General features: G+C 50.0%; 1 protein-coding gene across 2 annotated transcripts; it reads left to right on the top strand.

The window, feature by feature from the left end:
* Positions 1-379: 379 nt before the first annotated feature.
* On the top strand, positions 380-18378 carry SCAMP4 (secretory carrier membrane protein 4). Of its 2 annotated transcripts, XM_061356028.1 has the most exons (8): positions 380-489; positions 3993-4059; positions 4678-4733; positions 6928-7056; positions 10271-10427; positions 13430-13531; positions 14484-14601; positions 15270-18378. In XM_061356028.1, exons 3-8 carry the CDS (start codon positions 4727-4729, stop codon positions 15444-15446), a joined length of 690 nt encoding a protein of 229 aa, XP_061212012.1. In that variant the 5' UTR covers positions 380-489; positions 3993-4059; positions 4678-4726; the 3' UTR covers positions 15447-18378. The 2 variants fall into 2 exon arrangements, with proteins under 2 accessions (XP_061212012.1, XP_061212013.1); XM_061356029.1 differs by lacking the exons at positions 380-489; positions 3993-4059; positions 4678-4733 and adding an exon at positions 5322-5515.
* Positions 18379-19643: the final 1265 nt, after the last annotated feature.

Here is a 19643-nt window from a genome sequence, read left to right as displayed (position 1 = left end):
TAGATGGAGCTGAGGAACAATTCCTGCCCCAGAGGGTGCTCAGGCATTGGAACAGGCTGCCCAGGGCAGGGCTGCAGGCACCGGCCCTGCAAGGGTTCACACAGCGTGGAGACGAGGCCTCAGTGCCATGGGTTAGGGGTGGCCTTGGCACTGCTGGGAACGGTTGATGCTCTTGCAGGTCCATTCCGCCCCGGGTCACTCTGTGACTCCATGCCCAGCCCCGCACAGAACTGGCCCCGCCGCCCGCACCTCCCGCCCGTGACAAACCCCGTCCCTCCCGGCCGCCGTAGCAGCCTCCGCCACGCCCCGTCCCGGCTGTTCCCTCACGTGATGTGTGGTGGGGGGCGTGCTGCGGGGCACGCTGGGAAGTGTAGTCCACGCCGCGGTGCGCGCCGGGCCGGCGGCCATTGCCGGGACTCTATTTCCCAGCGCGCCCCGCGGCGAGCCCGCCGGACCTGGGTCTTGGCGCTGCGGCTTGAGGGGAGCGCGGTGAGCGTCGGGTCGGGGCTGAGCTTCGGGGGGCAATGGGGGCAGCTGGGGTCGGGGGGCACCGGGCGGGCCGCGGTGCCTTGGCCTGGCGTGGGAGGGGGCGGGCGGTGACAGAGTTACCTCAGCTCTGGCACGGGGCCTGCCGGGGGGGGTGTTCCGGCAGAGCGGGGCAAAGGGGGCAGCGCTGAGGGGCGATGGGGGAGAGGGGCTGCATGGGGAGGCATCGGGGACAGGCCTCGGGGGGATGGCGCTTGTGGGGGGGGAATCGGGGTCAGCCCTGGCGAGGACCGGGATTGGGGTCAGCCCCGGTGGGAGCAGCGATCGGGGCCAGCGTGTGCGGGCCGTGCTGCAGGCGGCCCCGCGGAGGGCGCTGGGGTCCCCGTGCCTCCCCCCCCCGAGCATGGTGGCGGGGGTATGGAGGCTGCTGCCGACCCCCTGGGAGCACCCCGGTGAGCTCCGTCCTCTCCGGAGGGTGCTCGGGAGCCTGCCCGGGCCCTGTGAGGAATCCACCGGGACACCAGGGTCGGCGCTTGGGGGTCTCAGGACCCCCACGGGGGCAAGGCTGGGTAAACGCAGGCCGGTCACAGGGCTCCGGCTGGGCGAGTTCATGTGAGTGATGGGAGTCCTGGTGCTGCTGTCTGCAGCCCAGGTGTTCAGTGTGAGTCCATTCCAAGTGGTGGAATGGCTTGTGTCCTGAACACGTCTGTTTTGTGCTTTCTGTCTTTTATATATATATATAATAGTTTGGGTTGGAAGGAACCTTAAAGATCATCGAGTTCCAACCCCTGCCACAGGCAGGGACACCTTCCACTAAACCAGGTTGCTCAGATCCCCATCCAATGCAGCCCTGAATGCTTCTTGAGCCTTCTGCAGTTCTGACCCTGAGCCACCAAGCTTTGCTTCCGAAGCACTTGTACCAAAGTCAGTATTTGTCTGCTGTGGGTTCTGTAGTACCTTATTAAAGCTTCTGCTTATCTGCTGCAGGATGGGGGAAAGGGAGGCAGCAAAACACCCTGTGCAGGCAGGATGCTCTGGTAACATGGAGCTGCGTGTCAGGCTGACGCAGGAGGACACTGACCCTGCTAACTTCATTGTCTCCTGTGTGTTTTCTCAGCAGCAGTACTGCCATAGCTCTGCAAAGTGTAGGCTCAAAGCTGAGCCAAGCGTTTTGGTGGCTTGTAGAGTGTGGCCTCTGCTGCCTTGGGCTCTCTGGGCTGTCCTGATAGGAGCTGGGCATCCAAATGAGACTCAAGCCCAGCCTTTTCTCTTAAAACCAGGGCAGAGTCACCACTTTGTTTTTAAATGCACCTGGAGAGGAATACGAGCAAGGCATTGGCTTGTGTTGGGAACACTGGAGGCTGTGCTGGTTCTGTGCTGAGTCTGGCGGTTTCAAATCCACATCTCCCAGATCCCTGCAGGTGCTTTTGCTTTCAGGGCATTTGCTTTTCCGAAAGCCTGGCTCTGGTGGTTGCTCTCTCTAGCTCGAAGCACTTCAGGAGATGTGTGTTTTGCCCAGGTCTTCTTATAAAGCTTGTGCTCTAATCATTAAATCATTGTTTCTACGAGGGAGTGTTGGCAGGCTCCTCTGCTGTTGCTGTTATGTACAGATCCTGCCCTTGATTTGCTTCTGGATTAAACCCTTGGGGACAGATCTGCACAGAAGCTCTTGACCTCACCGCATTCATTGTACCAGAATGAAAATGTAAAAGCAGTACAGAAAATAGCCTAAAGCAAGACTTGAGAAGCTGGTGGATTTGGTGCATGGAAAGCATAGGCTGTCAGGATGAGTTTGGCTGCAGGTGGCATGAGAGGAGCTGGTGTCTTGTAAATCTGGTCTTAGGTCACCAGGCAGGTTTATGGCAAATCAGGAATGAGCTCAGCTCTCTCACCTCCCTGGCAGAACTCTCCCTTTGGTCTGTCCTTTATGTATTTCTCCTACCACTTTCTTCTCTTTTAGGAGACTGCTTGCTATAATATTGACAGGCTAAACAAATAGCAACATCCATGCATTCATACCGTGTGCCTCAACAGACTGCCACGGGCATTCCCTCAGACTCTTCCCTCATCTCAGCTGGTGAAACGTGTTTCACACAAAAATCACACTCCCAAGTCATCGTGTCATTGTCTGCCTGGAAAAACTGCTGCTTGCACACGGGTCTGGGTTTAAAAGGGAAGCGCTGTCCCTTAGGATGGCACAGGGCAGTTTTGTCTTTGAGCCACTGGGGAAGAAAAGCTCCCACTGTCTCCAGTGGGCTCCTGTGAGTCATGTGCCTTGGCCTGTAAACTTTAGAGCTATTCATTGACTGTGCATGAGCACAGTGGGAAAAGGAAGCTCACTTCACACACCGGTTTCCTTGGGGTATGTGTGGATTTTCCCTCATTCCTCACAGTGGGGTAGATGGAGAAATCTCTGGGGTGCGGGATGTTGGGTTTTCTCTATTCCTAGTTATATAGAAAATGATCCAGTAAATAGAGAGCGTGTTTGTCTGTATCTTGCACAAATTCATGTGTGATGGGTGATAGCTGTTTCTGTACCTGTATTTGCTGGGAATCTGTTTCCTTATGCCAGGACCTTACAGCTGGAGCTTGACTTGAAGTTGTTTAGGCTACACAGGGAAATTTCCTGGCTGTGTTGTATGAAAGCCAGAGGCTGCAGCGTTCCCCAGGGAATGCCCTAGCTGTGAGCAGCTCATGAGTGCCATAGCAATCCTGTCCACACTCTATTGCTTGCTTTAAACTGGTACAGGCAAACTAAAGTGTTATCCTCTCTGTAGACATAGTTAAGCTTATATGTAACTGCATCTCTTCGTACAGGAAGAATAAGCTGCCTGTACAGGTGGCCCTTCTCATCAGAGTGCCATTGTTTCCACCAAGGACTGTGCTCCAGCAGCTCACTTAAAAAGGAAAGTTAATTCAACCCCAACAGTATCATTGTGCCAGTGTAAACTCTGCAACCTCCCAACCATGCATGGGGCACAGAGGTGCAGGAAAGGGGAATGAGCTGCTGTAAATCCCAAGGGCTTTGGATACAGTGAAGCTATTATGACCTCAGTGCTGGCAGCAGCATGGGGTGTTTGTTGTGTTTTTGTAGGGGCAGTTTTCAGTCTAGACTTCATTCTGGATAACTCCTGCCAGTCCTGTAGTGCTGGATTAGGGGACTGGTTTGTAGAATCTGGGATTTGCAGGTAGGGGCACGTGATGTCTTTATCCTTAGGAAGAAGGGGTAGAATCAAAGCTCAGCTCAGACCTTTGCAGCTTTCATCTGTGTGATCAGCTCTGCCAAAATCAGCAACACGGCTGATGCTGGGTAAACTTTGCATGATTCGATTCTTCCAGAATGATGGTCATGTTCAGTGGTGGTGACAGGAAGAATGAATCTGCATTTAAAAAGAAGGGTTTGTGCAGAATTATTAAAGTAATGAGGTTGATGGGGTTTGTGTCCCAGCTGATTCTTTTTTTAACAGTCAACTTCCTGGTTAACAGTGATTATCTGTTTGTTTCAGCAGTGGGAAGGTCCACAGAGAGCCAGGAGCCAACACATCTCAACACCTAAATGAGGCATTAAGTCTGGTGAACTCGTGCAGATTTCTCTTCCAGTGTATGGGCTTTGCTGCGTCCCATCCAGACCTGTCTGTCTCAGCTTGTTGTCTGGCTGCAGCCAGAAGGTACATGTGTTCTGGCAGTGGCTCTCTGTTCATCCTCAACCTTTGCCAGGTACTGCTAAGAGCACAGTTGTTGGCTGCTGAGTAAAACAAGCCTTAGAAGTGGTTGACAGTAGGGTTGCATTGAATGAGATGCTCCTGGTTCTGGGAGGGTCTTTGGGTTAGTGACATATAACCATGGAATGGTTTGGATTGGAGGGGACCTTAAAGCTCCTCCAGTTCCAACCCCTGCCATGGGCAGGGACCCCTTCCACTGGAGCAGCTTGCTCCAAGCCCCTGTGTCCAACCTGGCCTTGAGCACTGCCAGGGATGGGGCAGCCACAGCTTCTCTGGGCACCCTGTGCCAGCGCCTCAGCACCCTCACAGTGAAGGGATTTTGCCTAAGAGCTCAGCTCAGTCTCCCCTCGGGCAGGTTAAAGCCATTCCCCCTGTCTCGTCACTGCATGCCTCTGTGAAAAGTCCCTCTCCAGATTTCTTGTTGGCCCCCTTTAGGTATTGTGCTGACCTGATTTTCTTTCTCCCGTAGATCTGTTGCTCTCTGTCTGAAACTTCACTAGGGCGCACTCCTAATAGAAATGGCAGGTAAGAGATCTCAAAATACAGCTATGGAGGGAGAAAAAAAACATTTAAAAAAGATGATTTTTGGAAAATCTGTTTGTTCTTTGGCCAGTTAGAGTCACAGAGTCCCAGACTGGTTTGGGCTGGAAGGGACCTTAAGGCTCATCCAGCTCCAACCCCTGCCACGGGCAGGGACCCCTTCCACTGGAGCAGCTTGCTCCAAGCCCCTGTGTCCAACCTGGCCTTGAGCACTGCCAGGGATGGGGCAGCCACAGCTTCTCTGGGCACCCTGTGCCAGCGCCTCAGCACCCTCACAGGGAAGAGCTTCTGCCTAAGAGCTCAGCTCAGTCTCCCCTCGGGCAGGTTCAAGCCATTCCCCTTGGCCTGTCCCTACAGGCCCTTGTCCCAAGCCCCTCTCCAGGTTTCCTGCAACCCCTTTAGGCTCTGGGAGCTGCTCTTAAGTTCTCCCTGGAGCCTTCTCCAGGCAGAACAAGCCCAGCTCTCAGTTCGAATTGGTCATACTGACCTCCCCAGAGAGCTTTAAAAGCTGTGCCCCTTCCTTTCCTTTCATCCAGCATGGGTATGTCCTTTTCTACGCTGCTGAGACAGACAATCCAGGAGAAAGCCCATTAGGTGTTTATAGCAAACAGAAAATTAGTGCTCAGGAGACCAAAACTTCCTATGGACTTTGAAAGCAGCCACGGGACATCAGCTCTGCCTGTGATGGGGTCAGCAGTATCTGTTAACCTGTAACTAATGCCAACTTTAGGAGGAATCTCAATGTGAAGTGCATTGAGTGGAGATGGGTGAGGAGCCACAGGAGACTTTGTGTTTATTTTGATAAGGAAAAGTCTACTGAGAAGCCAAACTGGGCTGGTGACTTCAGCCAGGATTCCATATTTAGTTCTGATGTACTCACAGTGGGCGTTCTCCTCCTCATGTTTTCTGTGTGAAAATATGCCTGTCCTTTGCATGAAGAAAAGCCTTTTCTTTCCTAAAGCAGCTTTAGATTCTTCCCTGCCAAGCTTCAAATGAGGCTCAGGAGCTGCTCCTGCTAAATATCTCTTCACACAGAGATAATGGCAAGAGAAGGGGAACTCTTGTGCTGACAGTTCTTGTTCAGACATTTCCTCTTGTCTTCTGTGCCATTTGGAGGTTTTCCCAGGACATTCTTCATCTCCTCATCTGGTTGTTTTTCATTCTGTTTACTGGGGCTGAAGTAGTCTAGAGACAATTAGTCCCAATGCCCGGCAATCAGACTTTAATCAGCACTGGAAGGCAAGAGCAAACATTCCCTAACATGTAGAAACACACTTCCAGGCACATATACGCCCCAGATCTGAGCATCTGGCTGGAAGCTGATGGCAGCTTAAATACAGAGGCCAAAGGCATTTAATGACTTGATTATAAACCCCAATTTCTTTCCAAGGCAAGGCTTTCTTCACCATCTCACTTCTGTCAGCATTTGCTGATTTATTGTATCTGCATGCAAAGCTTTTTTTAGCGTTTGCCCATTTATTTCATTTTTCCTGGGGCTTAACCTGACAGAAAAGCTTGACTTTTAAAGAGTCTTGTCACAACAGAATCATCCCTGACACCTGACTTGTCTTCCGTGAATGGGATGATGTCCGAGTGCTAAATTCCAGTTCAAGATGCTTCCCAAAGGCACCCTTCCTACTGTTGTAGGGACATGGCTATTGCAGGTCCTAAGGCCTGATCCATGCACCGGTAAACCTACCTACTCAGAGCTTGTGTCTCAAGGTCAGTCTGCTTGTCTGGGCAATTGCCAGCCTTTCCTCTTGCTTTGGTTTTCTGAGGCTGGAACTCAACATCTCTGTGCAGTTTGTTTCCCCAGATGTTGCTGGCATCTCCCCCTTCCTGGGGCTTACTTGAAGGTTTTTGTCTTGCAGCACATTTGGCACAACTTTACAGGGATGTGTAAAGGTATCCAGTCCATGTGTTACTTATTAGCTCATTTGTGTTCCTCACTCCAAGCCTTGCATGTGCTGAGGAAGAGCCAAAGCTTTGGTCCCCAGGTTGAGGATGAACATGCTGCAGCGAGTAGCGTGAATGGCCAGAGCTGGCCATGGTTCCCCTTGATTTTTATGAGTCCCCTCAACCTGAGGTTTCATGGATGTGTCCTGGGAAGGTGCAGAGGCTGTTGCTCAACCCTCAGAATGTTTCTGCATTCAGCTAACCTCTGTGTTCTGTGTTGCAGAAAAGGTGAATAACTTCCCACCACTCCCCAAGTTCATCCCACTGAAACCATGTTTCTACCAGAACTTCGCTGATGAAATTCCCATCGATTATCAGTCTCTGGTGAAGAGAATCTACCACGTATGGATCTGTAAGTTGAATAAGAAACCTCTGCTGGGTGGGAAAACATATGTACGTAATAAAAACCCCATAGATCTCAGTGGCTTACGTGCTTTAAAGTTTTGACTGCAATTAGTTGATGAGAAACAATGATTCCTCTTAGAATACTGTAATACAACCTTAGGCCCAAATTTGAAGCTGCTGTGCCTTGAATCTTTGCCACAGAGAAGCTGTTGGAGAGAGAGTATGGGTGCTAGAAAAGTCTATTAGTAAATTTGAGGAACAAAAAGCAGACCACATCTAATACCTTTGTTAATGTTAAGTGATGTTTTACTCCCCCAAAATAGCCCCCTTAAAGTAATTCCCAATTCACCTAAAGTGAGATGAGTAGGAGAATTTTAGGCAAGAAAATGTGGCCCATATGCTTGCTACAGGGAAGGGTAAAATTCCCCCTTGTCTGTGCCATCCACAGGTTTCCCTTCCCAACTGAAGCAGTGTCTCTAGCCATACACTGTCTCTTCTTTAGCTATCCAAGGCCACAAAGCATTCCCTGGCTTGCTGGAGAAGGGTGCTGATCCTCTTGGTCACAGCTGGTGCTTTGCTGATACTCAGTCTGAACAGACCTCCTGGCTCTGAGCTTTTGTCAGGCTTAGCTGTTCAAAAGCCAGTAATGAAAATTGACCATTCTTGTCCAAGGAATGAAATGGGATGAAAAATGGTGGGGCAGATCTTGAAAAGCCCAGGGAAGGCTTTGGAAGATTAAAAATCCTTTTGCCTTGCTTATCTTTTTTTCCCCAAAACGCTTGTCATCCTTTTTTTACCCTTCTCGCTGAAGGAAAGCTTGTTTTCTGCCAGCTAGGCTTTTGGTGGCATGGCTTTTATTCCAGATGCATAGGATGTGTGTACAAGAGAGATTTGGGTGCATAAATAATGGAATAATCTGTCCCTCCATTGTTCTGTCGTTATTTAGAGAGGCTGAAATGAGCTCTGTAATTTTCTTGCCTGAAGAAGCTGCTTGTCCCTTCAGCCTAACTGCTGAAACGTTGCATGCTGCAAAGCTGCCTTTGTCTGTGGCTCTCCCTAGACAAAGCATCCCTCATGCCAGTTAATGGCAGGCTGGAAAGGTGCCATTTGGGACATGAGCCCATGGCTGGGGGAACCTGGCATTTTCACCAGGAGTGGGAAATTCCCATCTGCAGCAGGCTTCCCTTTGGGGTCTCCCTGACTTTTTGGGATAGGATGGAGAGCGACACATAGGAAGGAAGGCAGTGAAGAAGAAAATGCTGCTGTTGAAAACAGAAACATAAAAGCCATTGCTAGAAGGTTGAATGCTCATGAGTTGGACGTGAACATCTTATGAAGGTGGGTTGTGAGTTGAGGAAACCTGTACCAGAGCTCCCACTGCTGGAGAACAAACTCCTACCTGGGGGAATCACCAGTTCCTTCAAACCTCCTGGGTGCTCTTGGCTTGGTGGCTTTGGTTTTTTCATTAAGTAGTTTTTGGAGAATAAATGACTTCTGAAAATAAAAAACGTGGAGAATTACAGCAGATTACTGTGTAAATGAAATTTAAATCATTAAAATTCTTTCTCCCCCCCCAATATTTAGGTACATCTAAACCACTGCCTGTAAAGCCTTGTTGTTAGCTACTCAGGAGAAATTTTCTTTGTAGTAAAACAGTGTTTGACTTTAAGTCTCCTGGAATGTGTATGTCAGAGGCAGCGGCTGGGATCAATGTTTTCACCCTAGAGTCTCCCAACTGCTATCAATATTAATTTACAACCACAAAATGATGTAGGTGTTCAGCAGTCCAGTGGCTGCTGGAGGCAGATGGGTCTCTGCCAAGAGGAGGAAATAGAAGTCAGAAGGAGGGGCCAGGCTGGACCATGACGTGCAGGCATGATGCAGGGCACCACGTGCAGTGAAGCAAGGAATGGGCAGAGCATGTGCACTTCCCATGGGTGAGAGGAATACAAGGATTTAATTTTGACTGAATAAATGAGGCCGGGGCCTAAAGTGTTCCTGTGAGCTCATCACCAAGTGGGACCCAAGGGTCTTGGACCCTCTGCCTTCTCATTGTTTGTGTGCTAATTGATAGACTTTCTTAGAATCCCAGACTGGTTTGAATTGGAAGGGACCTTAAAGCTCACCCAGCTCCAACCCCTGCCACAGGCAGGGACCCCTTCCACTGGAGCAGCTTGCTCCAAGCCCCTGTGTCCAACCTGGCCTTGAGCACTGCCAGGGATGGGGCAGCCACAGCTTCTCTGGGCACCCTGTGCCAGCACCTCAGCACCCTCACAGGTTACCACAAAGTTTTTAAGAGTTGTCATCTGTTTTCCAGAGCAGGAGCTGGTAACTGTGCCAAGCCCCTTCGACACTGGCAGAGCTTGGGGGATGCAAAGACACTTAAGGGAGTCCCTGGGGCACTGAGAGCAGCACATGGAGAAAAGCAGAGAGCCTCTGGCATGGAGGTCACCTGTAGAAGCTCAGAAGTGTGCAGCCCCTATCTGCAGGGATGATCAGCTTCAGGGAAAGGGGGGAGCATTATCACTTTGTTCATGCCTACTTAGCCCAGTGCTGGTTTGCTCTGGGGGGCGTTGTCAACTATTCCTTTTTATCCAAGTGGCAGGAACAGGGATGTGAAAAGGCCTTTAAGCCACCCCTATGGTCCCATGTTCTCAGCTTAATTGGAGTTTGCTTTCTCCCTTGCTCAAAGCAGCACTTTCAAGCCCTGAAGTTAACTTCCAGGGCTCCTCAGGGGCTCAGGGAAGCAGAGACTGAGCCCACAAGGCAGTGTGCTGGCTCTGTAAGAGCTCTTGAGGCAGCCTCAGCAAGCACAGAGACCAAAGTCACACTGAGGCTGGGTGCAGGGCAGTGTTTTACACCCCTCTCCTCTCGTAAAGGGGTTTTGCTCCAAGTGGGAATTGAACCTTGCTCTTAAGTCATCGTAATACCTACCTGAGTCTTGTATTGCTCACACTCCTTGCTACCCATCCTTTGGCAGGTCCCAAAAGAGTTTCCTCATCCTTCTGCAGCAGCACCCCCTCAGGAAATGGATGTGTCTCTGCTGCCAGCTCCTGGGGTCATGCAGGATCATAAGACTCCCTTGGGGCAGCTGCATTACTGGGCTTGAGTTTCCCACTGCAGCATGAACCCTTCCTATTGTAATTCCAGGTTTTTGTTTCCTTTTTGCATGAAGATGTGGAACCGTGCAACTCATACTCTTCCCTCTGTCCCTGTTACAGTTTACTGCATCACACTAGTAGTGAATATCATTGCATGCCTGGCATGGTGGATCGGAGGAGGCTACGGGGTCAATTTTGGCCTGGCCATCCTCTGGCTTCTCCTCTTCAGTCCCTGTGGCTACGTCTGCTGGTTCCGACCTGCCTACAAAGCCTTTCGGTGAGTAGAGGTGGTTTAGTTTCGGTTTCCTCTGGGGGAGAGCTCCTGTGGATGTCTCTGTCTGGGATAAAGTTAAGGACTTGATATCTGAATGTCTTGGTTCCTTTCAAACTGAAGAAGAACGCGGCTACTTCTCAATCCCAGACGTAGGACTGAAGGTCACCTGCCTTGGGTTGGAGGTGGGCAGCAGTGAGTGGTTTGCCACTTCCATGAGGGTGAAATTCAGATTTTAAACACCTCAAGCTTAGCAGCAGCCTCATATCAGGATAGCATTAAGATAGATGTTAATTTGTTAAAGCTTCACTGAGGTTTATTTTGATGGCAAACTATTAAGTTATTAGTTTTTGAGCACTCTGGTGGGGTTTGTCTCTAGGTATTTGAGAGCTTGGCTGCTTTGCTTTCTAGATAAAAGCAGTTCCCTGGAGCAAGCCCTGCTGAAACTCCACAACTATTTAAAGCCATGCTACATTTTCACTTTAATTACTAACATTTGCATTTGCTCATCTCGCTGTGGATCACAAGGCATCATTCACATGGCAATACACGATGCTTGTCAGAGTCATGAAGTTCCCAAGCAGTTTTCGGCCTGGCACAGAGGAGGGAGGGAACTGCCCTGTGTCACACTGCAGGTCACCAGCAGACCCCAGACCCCAGTGAGGGATTTGGGCTCTGAAGGTGAAGCTCTTTCTGGTTCCCCATTACCAGAATACTCTGGATTTTGATTATTCACCAAATACCATGAGGAGTTGCTTTAAATTACAGCCAAACCAGTTGACAGGAATGGAGTTGGCAGGTGGGGCCCTATTGATTCAGTGCATGCTGAATTAGTTCTTTAAATGTTCTTCTGAATTTATGTTGATTATGACTTGGGCATTTGTGCTGGTGGGACTTAACCCACCAGTGACTGCCTCATGGAGCCCAGGGGAGGATTCCTTCTGGTGGAGATGGAAGGCCACTGGGTTGGATTATTCTGAAGGCTTTAAGACATGAAAATACCAGCTCTGAACTCTTGCCCTCTGGAGCTGGGGTTTTGTCCCCATCCTTAGTTCAGAAGCCTGAGTGCCTCCAAGTGCTGCAAAGAGCAGTTTCCATTCTGAAGTCTGGGAGAAATCACTCTTCCCCATTGACCTCCTCTGGGCTTCCCAAGGACTGTTTCTAATGATTTCTTTAATGTTGTTTGCATGCATTTAAGCAGCTGAATTCTGAAAGGTCCCCAAGGTTATTCTGTGTAAAGACTTCTACAGTTAAAAGAAGAATAAGGCCTAGGGACAGCCTGGCAAGCCCAGAGATCTTTGACATCAGTTGCAGAAGAGGCTTGCAAACCACTGCAGTGGGGCAGGAGGTTACTGGGGGACCACAGCTAGTGGTGGATGAGGACAGTGAGGGTAGAGCCACTCGCTGCCTCTGGTTCTGGGCACAGGCCACCCTGGGCCTCGTGCTGGGAGGATGCTTCTGGAAAGGCTTTGTCACACATCTGCACCCAGAATGAAATCAGCTGCGGAGCTGTGGTGCTAGGGCAAAGCTGCTGCAAATCTGCACCAGAAAGCTGCAGCCGAAATCACCTTTTCGGAGTATTCTCACTAATTCCCACAGATCCTTTCAAATGAAGGCTCCTCCAGCCTTTTCAGGTTGCAGTTGCAAGAGTGTTTGAAGGCTCGGCCTTGAGCCTAATCCTTGTTAATTGGATTATGATAGGCACTCCTGTGAACAGGCCGTGTTTAAAGTATTTCTTTCACATTGCTGTATGCTGAGGTGATATTTGAAGGGTGGGATCATGAGGATACTCTGGGATGGCAGATTTCTTTCCCAGCATCTCTGACTGACACACGTGTCTCCGAGTGGCTGGAGGCTTTTCCACTTGTCTCAGACTAGCCAGGGTCCCCTGCTTGGCCTCTCCAGAGCCTGGGATCCTGCCTCCCTCATCTCTTTAGGCAGCAGGGGCTATGATTAGAATACTAATAAACATTAAAATGATAATAAAATCATAAAGATTTCAATACTTTCAGGGCTTAAGCAGGAGCTGGGAATGCCTGGAGCTCTTTTGTAAACTCCCCCTTGCACTAAGCTGCCTCATAAGCAACTGAAGTGTTTTTTGTAAATCTCTTCTGTAAATCATGGGCCCTTTGAGTTCCTGAGAGAAAGGGAATTGTTTGTGCCATTAAAAATGATAGTTTGGAAGTCTTGGATGTGCCTGACATAGCTGGGGTAATGGGATGAAGATGTTCTGCTGCAGTTCTGTGGCAGAGCACAAACTTGGGCAGGAGAGGACAGTGCCCAGTGCACCCATGAGAGAGAGACCCTCAAAGTAACTGGTCAGCTGCCTTGTGTCCATGATCATCTGCCTGTTATACCTGCATAAATTAAAGGACCTCACATATTTGGGATCCTCTCAGCCTGTGCATCCTGAAGATGTGGAGCTTGCAAAGTGTCAAAGCTTGCTTCTGCATTTCCCCAGCCAGGGTACCACTTGCTTCTCCTGTGGCTGTTTTTCCTCCTATGATGTCCCAGTGCTGGATGTTAATCATGGCTGTACAAATGTGATGACGAGCAGCCACTGAGCCATTCCCAGCTGGAATTCTCATGCTCGGTTATCACTTTGAGTCTATGGGGACGCTGCCTGCTAGTGTTCAGCCCCTTTGTTCCTGCTTGCTAGTGGTTGAGCTGCTCAGGTGTCAGGCCGTGCTGACTTGAGATGGGTGGTCAGAGAAATGATTCAGACACTGTCCTGCTGGAGACTGTCTCTCCTCATGTGTCATCATATATGCAATTACTCTGGGAGAGCTATTGCAGGAGCCAGGCTTATTGGAAGAGATGAGGCACTGATGATTCATGGGTCTGTGTGCTTTCTGTGCCAGGGAGAGAGGAGTAAGCCTTCAAAGTACACAGCTGCAAAGGGACCTCTTCTGAGGTACCACGTTTGTGTGTGATGGGGTCAAACACCCGGTGTGAAGCCACATGAGGTGCCTGTCTCCCCCTCACTCACTTCCTCTCTTCCTCCACAGGTCAGACAGCTCCTTTAATTTCATGGCCTTTTTCTTCATCTTTGGTGCACAGTTCATCCTCACGCTCCTGCAGGCGATCGGATTCTCCGGCTGGGGAGCCTGGTAAGCAGCATCCTTCAGGCCTGGAGCTCAGCACTCCGCTCCTGGGCCTGAGAGTTTCAGGCTGTGGGCTGCTTCCATGAACTTTTGAGAAACTGGTGGGAGTCTGTACAAGGTGAAGTGGAAGCAGCTTTCTGGTCTCCTCTGTGGCATAGTTATACCTGCTCTTGGAGTACACAGTTGTGTTTTCATTGTTGTATTGACAGAACTCAGATATCTGTTACCTGCTTGTCCTTTGTAGCATCTTCCTGCAATGCCCATTCCTTTTTAACCAGCCAGTGGCAAGATTCATCTGATCCTCTCTTAGCCTTGCCCTCAATGTGCTCACAGCACATGGTGAGCAGTGTGTGATGACTCACTGTTGGCCTATAGAGGAAGTATTGTCAGAGTTGTCTTAAAATAAATGGGACTTTAGTGGCTGTCCCTGGGTATGTTATAATTATTTGGCATTTTAACTTCCTGTCTGTAGACACTTGAGAGCAATTGCTGCTGAAACTACAAGAGAAAGTCCAAGCACTCCATATAGCATTTTGTTTTCTCCAGTGTTCTCCAGTTGCCCTACCTGGTTATTGCCATCAGAGGAGTAGAGATGCAGTGTAAATCACAGGGCCCTCACGTTCCCTGACCCCAGTTCTGGTCTCTCGACACATGACCTCTGCACAACCAAGAGCACCTTAGGAATAAACCTGCTCTTTGCAAAGCCTGTGCAGGTGGCTGTCCCCAGGGCTGAGGCTGGGTTAGGGAAGGATGCTGCCAAGTGAGATTTGAGGGCTTGGAGAAGTACCTGCCTGAGCTCAGTTTAATCCTGTCCATTTTCTTCATGGTTCTTTTGATTTTCAAGAGCTTTGAAGCTACCTTGTAATTTCTGGGTATGAGTAACCACGTTTTCTGGTGATAAGGGCACTTTAAAGTGCGAGCTATCATGATATTGTTCCTTTGTTTGCACTTCTTCCAGTGGATGGTTGGCAGCCATTACTTTCTTCAGCACCAACGTTGCAGCTGCTGTGTTTATGCTCTTTCCTGCCATCATGTTCACGATGTCAGCGGTTGCGATGCTCGTCAGCATTATAAGGGTAGGTGCTTTATGTGTGTCTCTGATTTGGCCTGTCTGCACTTTGTATCACAATGATGTGAACAGGCAGCTTAGCAGCCACCGTAAGGCATCGCTGCTTTGAAGGTTTTATACAGCAGTCAGTTGGTGTCTTGTCTAGAGGAGAAGTCCAGATAACACTAGGCAGCTGGGGCTGGATGTTGTCACCATGTCACAGCACTTGAAGCAAGCTTCATTGCTTATTAGGATAGTCATTGATGGTAAAGGTGAAGCATCTTGAGATGGCCTGCAGTGAGCAATGACTGGCAGGATTGGAAGCGGTCCTTGGTTCTCTCAGCAGGATGTGGAGGTAGGTCTGGAACACTTCAGTAGGCTGATGGCAGAGGAGGAGGGAAGGTGGAAGCCCTGCTGAAGCAGCAGTGTCAGTTCTAGTGGCCTTGCTTGGGATCCCTGACCTGAATCCCACACTTGCAGCTGTACTGGGTTCAAGTCTTGGGTTGATACCATCAATTTGCACCTCTGTTCACTGTATTATTACAGTCTTAGTGCTATTGTGCCATGGAAATACAGCTCTTTACAGAGAGAGAAGCAAATCCATGCTGCAGTACCAAAGTAGCTACAGCTCTTCTGAGGAGAGGTGTTGGTGCATGTTGCTGACCTCCTTCTTGATCTCTCTCTTTCATCCATTAGGTACATAAAATCTACCGAGGGGCTGGTGGAAGCTTTCAGAAAGCTCAGGATGAGTGGAACAGCGGCACGTGGAGGAACCCCCCCAGCAGGGAGGCCCAGTACAACAATTTTTCAGGGAACAGCCTGCCAGAGTATCCCACAGTACCCAACTACCCCCCGGGAAACCAATGGCCTTAAGCAGCACGAGCTGCAAACTGCCTGGATTCTCTTCTTTTTGGTCTTTTTTATTATTGTTATTGGAAAAGATCGTTTGCATTCCTCCCCAAGCACCCCAGTCACCTTGGGGACTCTTTTGGTTTTTGCCTCCTCATCTCTGCAGCAGATAGATGCTGTCAGCCCCTGCCACCTCCAGAGCACTGCAGGGCCCTATCAGAAAGTCTTTTGTTTGTGTTGAATTACCAGTGTTTGCCTCGTTGCAGACTGAGGATCCAACCATTCCCTGCCCTTGCTTGAGGGAATCCTCTCATGACCCTATATGAAGAGGCTTCACTTCCCCACGATGGCACACTCTATGACAACTGCTCCTTCTGCCTTCCCTGCTCAGTCTTCATCAGCTCCCACTACCTGAGTCGTCCTTAACAAATGCAATCAGAGCATTAGTAGCAACTGGTGTTTACTCTCCTGGATGAATAATCTGGAATTTTTCACTCTAAGGGAAATGCAACACCTAAATTATTTGGTACTAGTGATACTGAAGGTATTGCAATATCTACAACCTCATTTGCTTGCACCCTCTGGTGAAGAATCCTGTAGATAACGGTGCTTGCTGTGGGTGAGTGTTGTTCTGATGGGAAGTCCACCAGAGTCCTCATTTGCCTGGCTAGGACTATTGTTATGCTTAGGAGTCTTATTTTCCCTGCTGCCAAAAGGATCGGTGGGCTTCAAAGGTGCAGGTTCATCTCATTTGGTTAATGACTGCTTGCTAAAAGCCTGATTCAAAGCCCACTGAACACTACTGAGAAGCTGGCTGATGCTGGGCTTTGGAGCTGGCTGCCTGGGGGATGGCCACTCCATCACAGGTAGGCAGCACAAGATCTCTACACCATCCAGCTTCCACTTACATGGCATCCAGGTTTTGTGCTGACCCAAGGAATGCCCTGCTAGACACATCTTGCCCTGTTGGGACACCAGCTTTCTGAGCTCCCCACCAGATGCAAGATAGTTGTTGATTTCAGAGCTGAGCCCCCACTGTGGTTTGGGAATAATTCTATTACAATGAATAGTTTGAATTCTGCTTTCTACAGATGTAGTTGAAATCCAAACACACAGTGGGGTCTGGTAGGCAAAGGAAAGCTTGTTAGGCCTTGTAACTGGTGTTACTGGGCAGACCTGGTCTGTGTCTGTGTAGCCAGCAGCACTTTCCTTCCATGTATGAGTGGGGAGAAATTGATTCTTGCCTTTCTCCAAGAAGCAGCTTGAGAGAGGATAGAGTTGTTGGCAGGGATTGTTTTCCCTGAGAGGCAGCATCCATCTCATCGTTCATCTCTGTTCTGTGCATGCACATCAGGACTCCTGGAGTCTGAGCCATCCAATTCCCCTGTGTCCTCCAGGCAGCAGATCCTGCTGCAGACAGGTCCTGCAGTTTTTTCTTCCCTTTCAACAGCTTGCTGTGAATTTATTATTTTATGTTTTCAAACATCAAAACTGGAAGGTCGATTCCCAAGATTTTTTTTATAGGAGGTGAGAGTTCAAAGTCTTTGGCTCTGAAAGTTCTGGCCAATAGTCCTGTAAAGGACACAGTGGTCCATTGCAGAGGCTTGGGAGGTGTTGGGCACCCTGTGGGTCAGACCCAGAGGCTGCCAACAGGCTGCCAGAGGTGTTGTAGTCACACTGAGTAACTGGAAAACAACCTTGGCTCCTGGAAAGGGCCAGGGAGGTTGTTCTGGCTCAGTGGAACTGATTTGCAAGTGATCTTTTGAAAACTGTCTCTCCATGTGCCTTATCTAAAGAATTAATCATTCACAAAGCAGCACTCTTCCTTCCCCACTGCCCCTGCACAACTCCCCATTTGCTCTATTAACTTTTCCTGTGTCACACTGTAAATACTGAGTGCAGAACAGCTCGGAGGCTGCGTGACACCTTTGGTACTAGGGCCAAAGTGACCGTGACTCAGAGGGCAGAGCACCATCATCGTCCTGCTGCAGCCCCTGCCTCATGCTTGGGTGTTCCATGAGCTGGGAACACAGCGTGAGGGCTTTTGCCTTGTGAATGTGCAATGTGCTTGAACTTACCACAACACAACCTGATCCCATTGTTAAGCTTTTAGGTGCCTTTGTCTTGTGTCAAGTGTGATTTTAAGTGTTCTTTGTTGCTTTGCCATCAATGGTAGGAGACCTGCCTGGCAACTAACTCCCTGGAAATACGATTGCACTACAGGAGTGAGGAGGGTTTAATGGGGCTCATTAAACCAAGACTGGCCATGTCTGGAAGCTGGAACACAGTGCTCCAGAGTGCCATGCTCTCTCCAGCCCTGCCCCTTGCCATCCTCAGCCTCTTGCCAAAGTTCTTCAGAAGCAATTGGTGTCTGTGCTTTTTTAGTGTGCAAGGTTGGAGGTTTCAGAGGAACCAAGCGGAGCAGCAGTGCTGGGGACTCCACATCTTGCTTCTCCTTGGGTTTTCTTCCCCCTTGGTGTTGCTTTGAAGTACCCATCCCCATTCATATTGAAAATGCTTGATGCCAGAGAAGAGCCCACTAAAATGGTTGGAGCAGAACACCGAACTTGTGCCCCATTCATATACACTGCCAAGATCTCCACAGAGCTTGGATGAACCTCTCTGGCTGGGATCTGCCACCTTTCATCCCCCCTCCATCCTCTTCAGTGCCAGGAACTGTAATTCCAGAAAGCTGACAACGCTCTGCCTGAACTACCCACTGCATATTTGGGGTGGGCTGGGTTTTTTTCTCTTTGGGATTCTGTACATTTTTAAGTGTTTACATTAGATTTCTAACACCATTAACCTGGACCTGGCTCCTGGTCGTGCTCAGCAGCACGTGGTGTGTCTGTGTGCGATGTTTCCTGTCACTTGTGGAGCTCTGAGGTTTGTTTGTGTTTTTTTTCTGATCACAAGACAATAAATGCTCATCCTGTGCTTGATGAGAAGAACTGGCTGCACCAGAGAAGTGTGTCTGTTCCTAGGTAACCACAGTGATTTGGCAGAGGGAAATGGTGAAATCTCTGTTTTCCTCCAGTATCTCCCACCTGATGTTGTTTTTTCTTTCCTTTAAAAGAACAGCATGTTTATGGCTGAAGCTCATCCTCTGTGCTGGGACAGGTGTGACAGCAGCACAATGTGCTTTGTACTCTTACAGGTGCCCAATAAGCATTTACCAAAGGTGCTGCTATTATGTCCTATATAGAGACCAAAGAGCAGAGGTGTGGGTGGTGCTGAGAAGGTCCCATCTCCCAAGCACCAGCATTGAGCTCGCTCTTCTGGTCTTGCCCTTGGCCTTGTTGAACTCCATGAGGTTCCAGCCTGTCTAGGTTCCCATCCCTTCCATCCAGTGTGTCACCCACAACACCCAGTTCAGTGTTTTCCTTGAGCTTGCTGGATGTGCTCAATCCCACTGTGTTGCTGATGGAGATACTGAACAGTGCAGGGCTGCATGTCATGCCAGGGTTGTACCCACACAGGGGCTCTGCTCTAGTGATGTGCTTGGCCATGTATCAGGGCCTGACCCCTATACCTGGGTCAGTACATCCCACACTGTCCCCTCACTACAAGAGACACTGAGGTACTGGAGAGGGGCCAGAGAAGGGCACTGGAGCTGGTGCAGGGCCTGGAGCCCAAGTGTGATGGGGAAGGGCTGAGGGACCTGGGGGGTTCAGTGTGGAGAAGAGAAGGCTCAGGGGGGACCTGATCGCTGCCTACAAGTGCCTGAGAGGAGGATGGAGCCAGGAGGGGCTGGGCTCTGCTCCCAAGGAACAAGGGATGGGACAAGAGGAACCGGCCTCAAGCTGCACCAGGGCAGGTTTAGATGGAGCTGAGGAACAATTCCTGCCCCAGAGGGTGCTCAGGCATTGGAACAGGCTGCCCAGGGCAGGGCTGCAGGCACCGTCCCTGCAGGTGTTCCCAGACCGTGGAGAGGAGGCCTCAGTGCCATGGGTTAGGGGTGGCCTTGGCACTGCTGGGAATGGCTGGACTGGATGAGCTTGAAGGTCTTTTCCAATCCGGTTATCCTATGATCCCACACCGATCACCCCACACCGGGGCTGCAGCTCACCCTACAGCGGTGCCATGGCCCGTACCGGGGCCTGTCCCCACGGCCAGGCCGGATCCCTCCAACCTCTGGGCACCACGGAGTTAAACGGTGACTCCACCAGCAGCCGCCAAGTGCGGTCTGCCGTAAAGTGCCCCCGCGCTGCCGCAAAGCCT

The sequence above is a fragment of the Neopsephotus bourkii genome, unplaced genomic scaffold, assembly GCF_033783945.1.
Source record: "Neopsephotus bourkii isolate Nb327-2 ecotype Australia unplaced genomic scaffold, CSIRO-AGI_Nbou_v1 NB_838, whole genome shotgun sequence".
NCBI classification, from domain to species: Eukaryota; Metazoa; Chordata; class Aves; order Psittaciformes; family Psittacidae; genus Neopsephotus; species Neopsephotus bourkii.
Note: the sequence above shows the minus strand (reverse complement) of the source record. Positions and strands in the feature narration are given on the sequence as shown.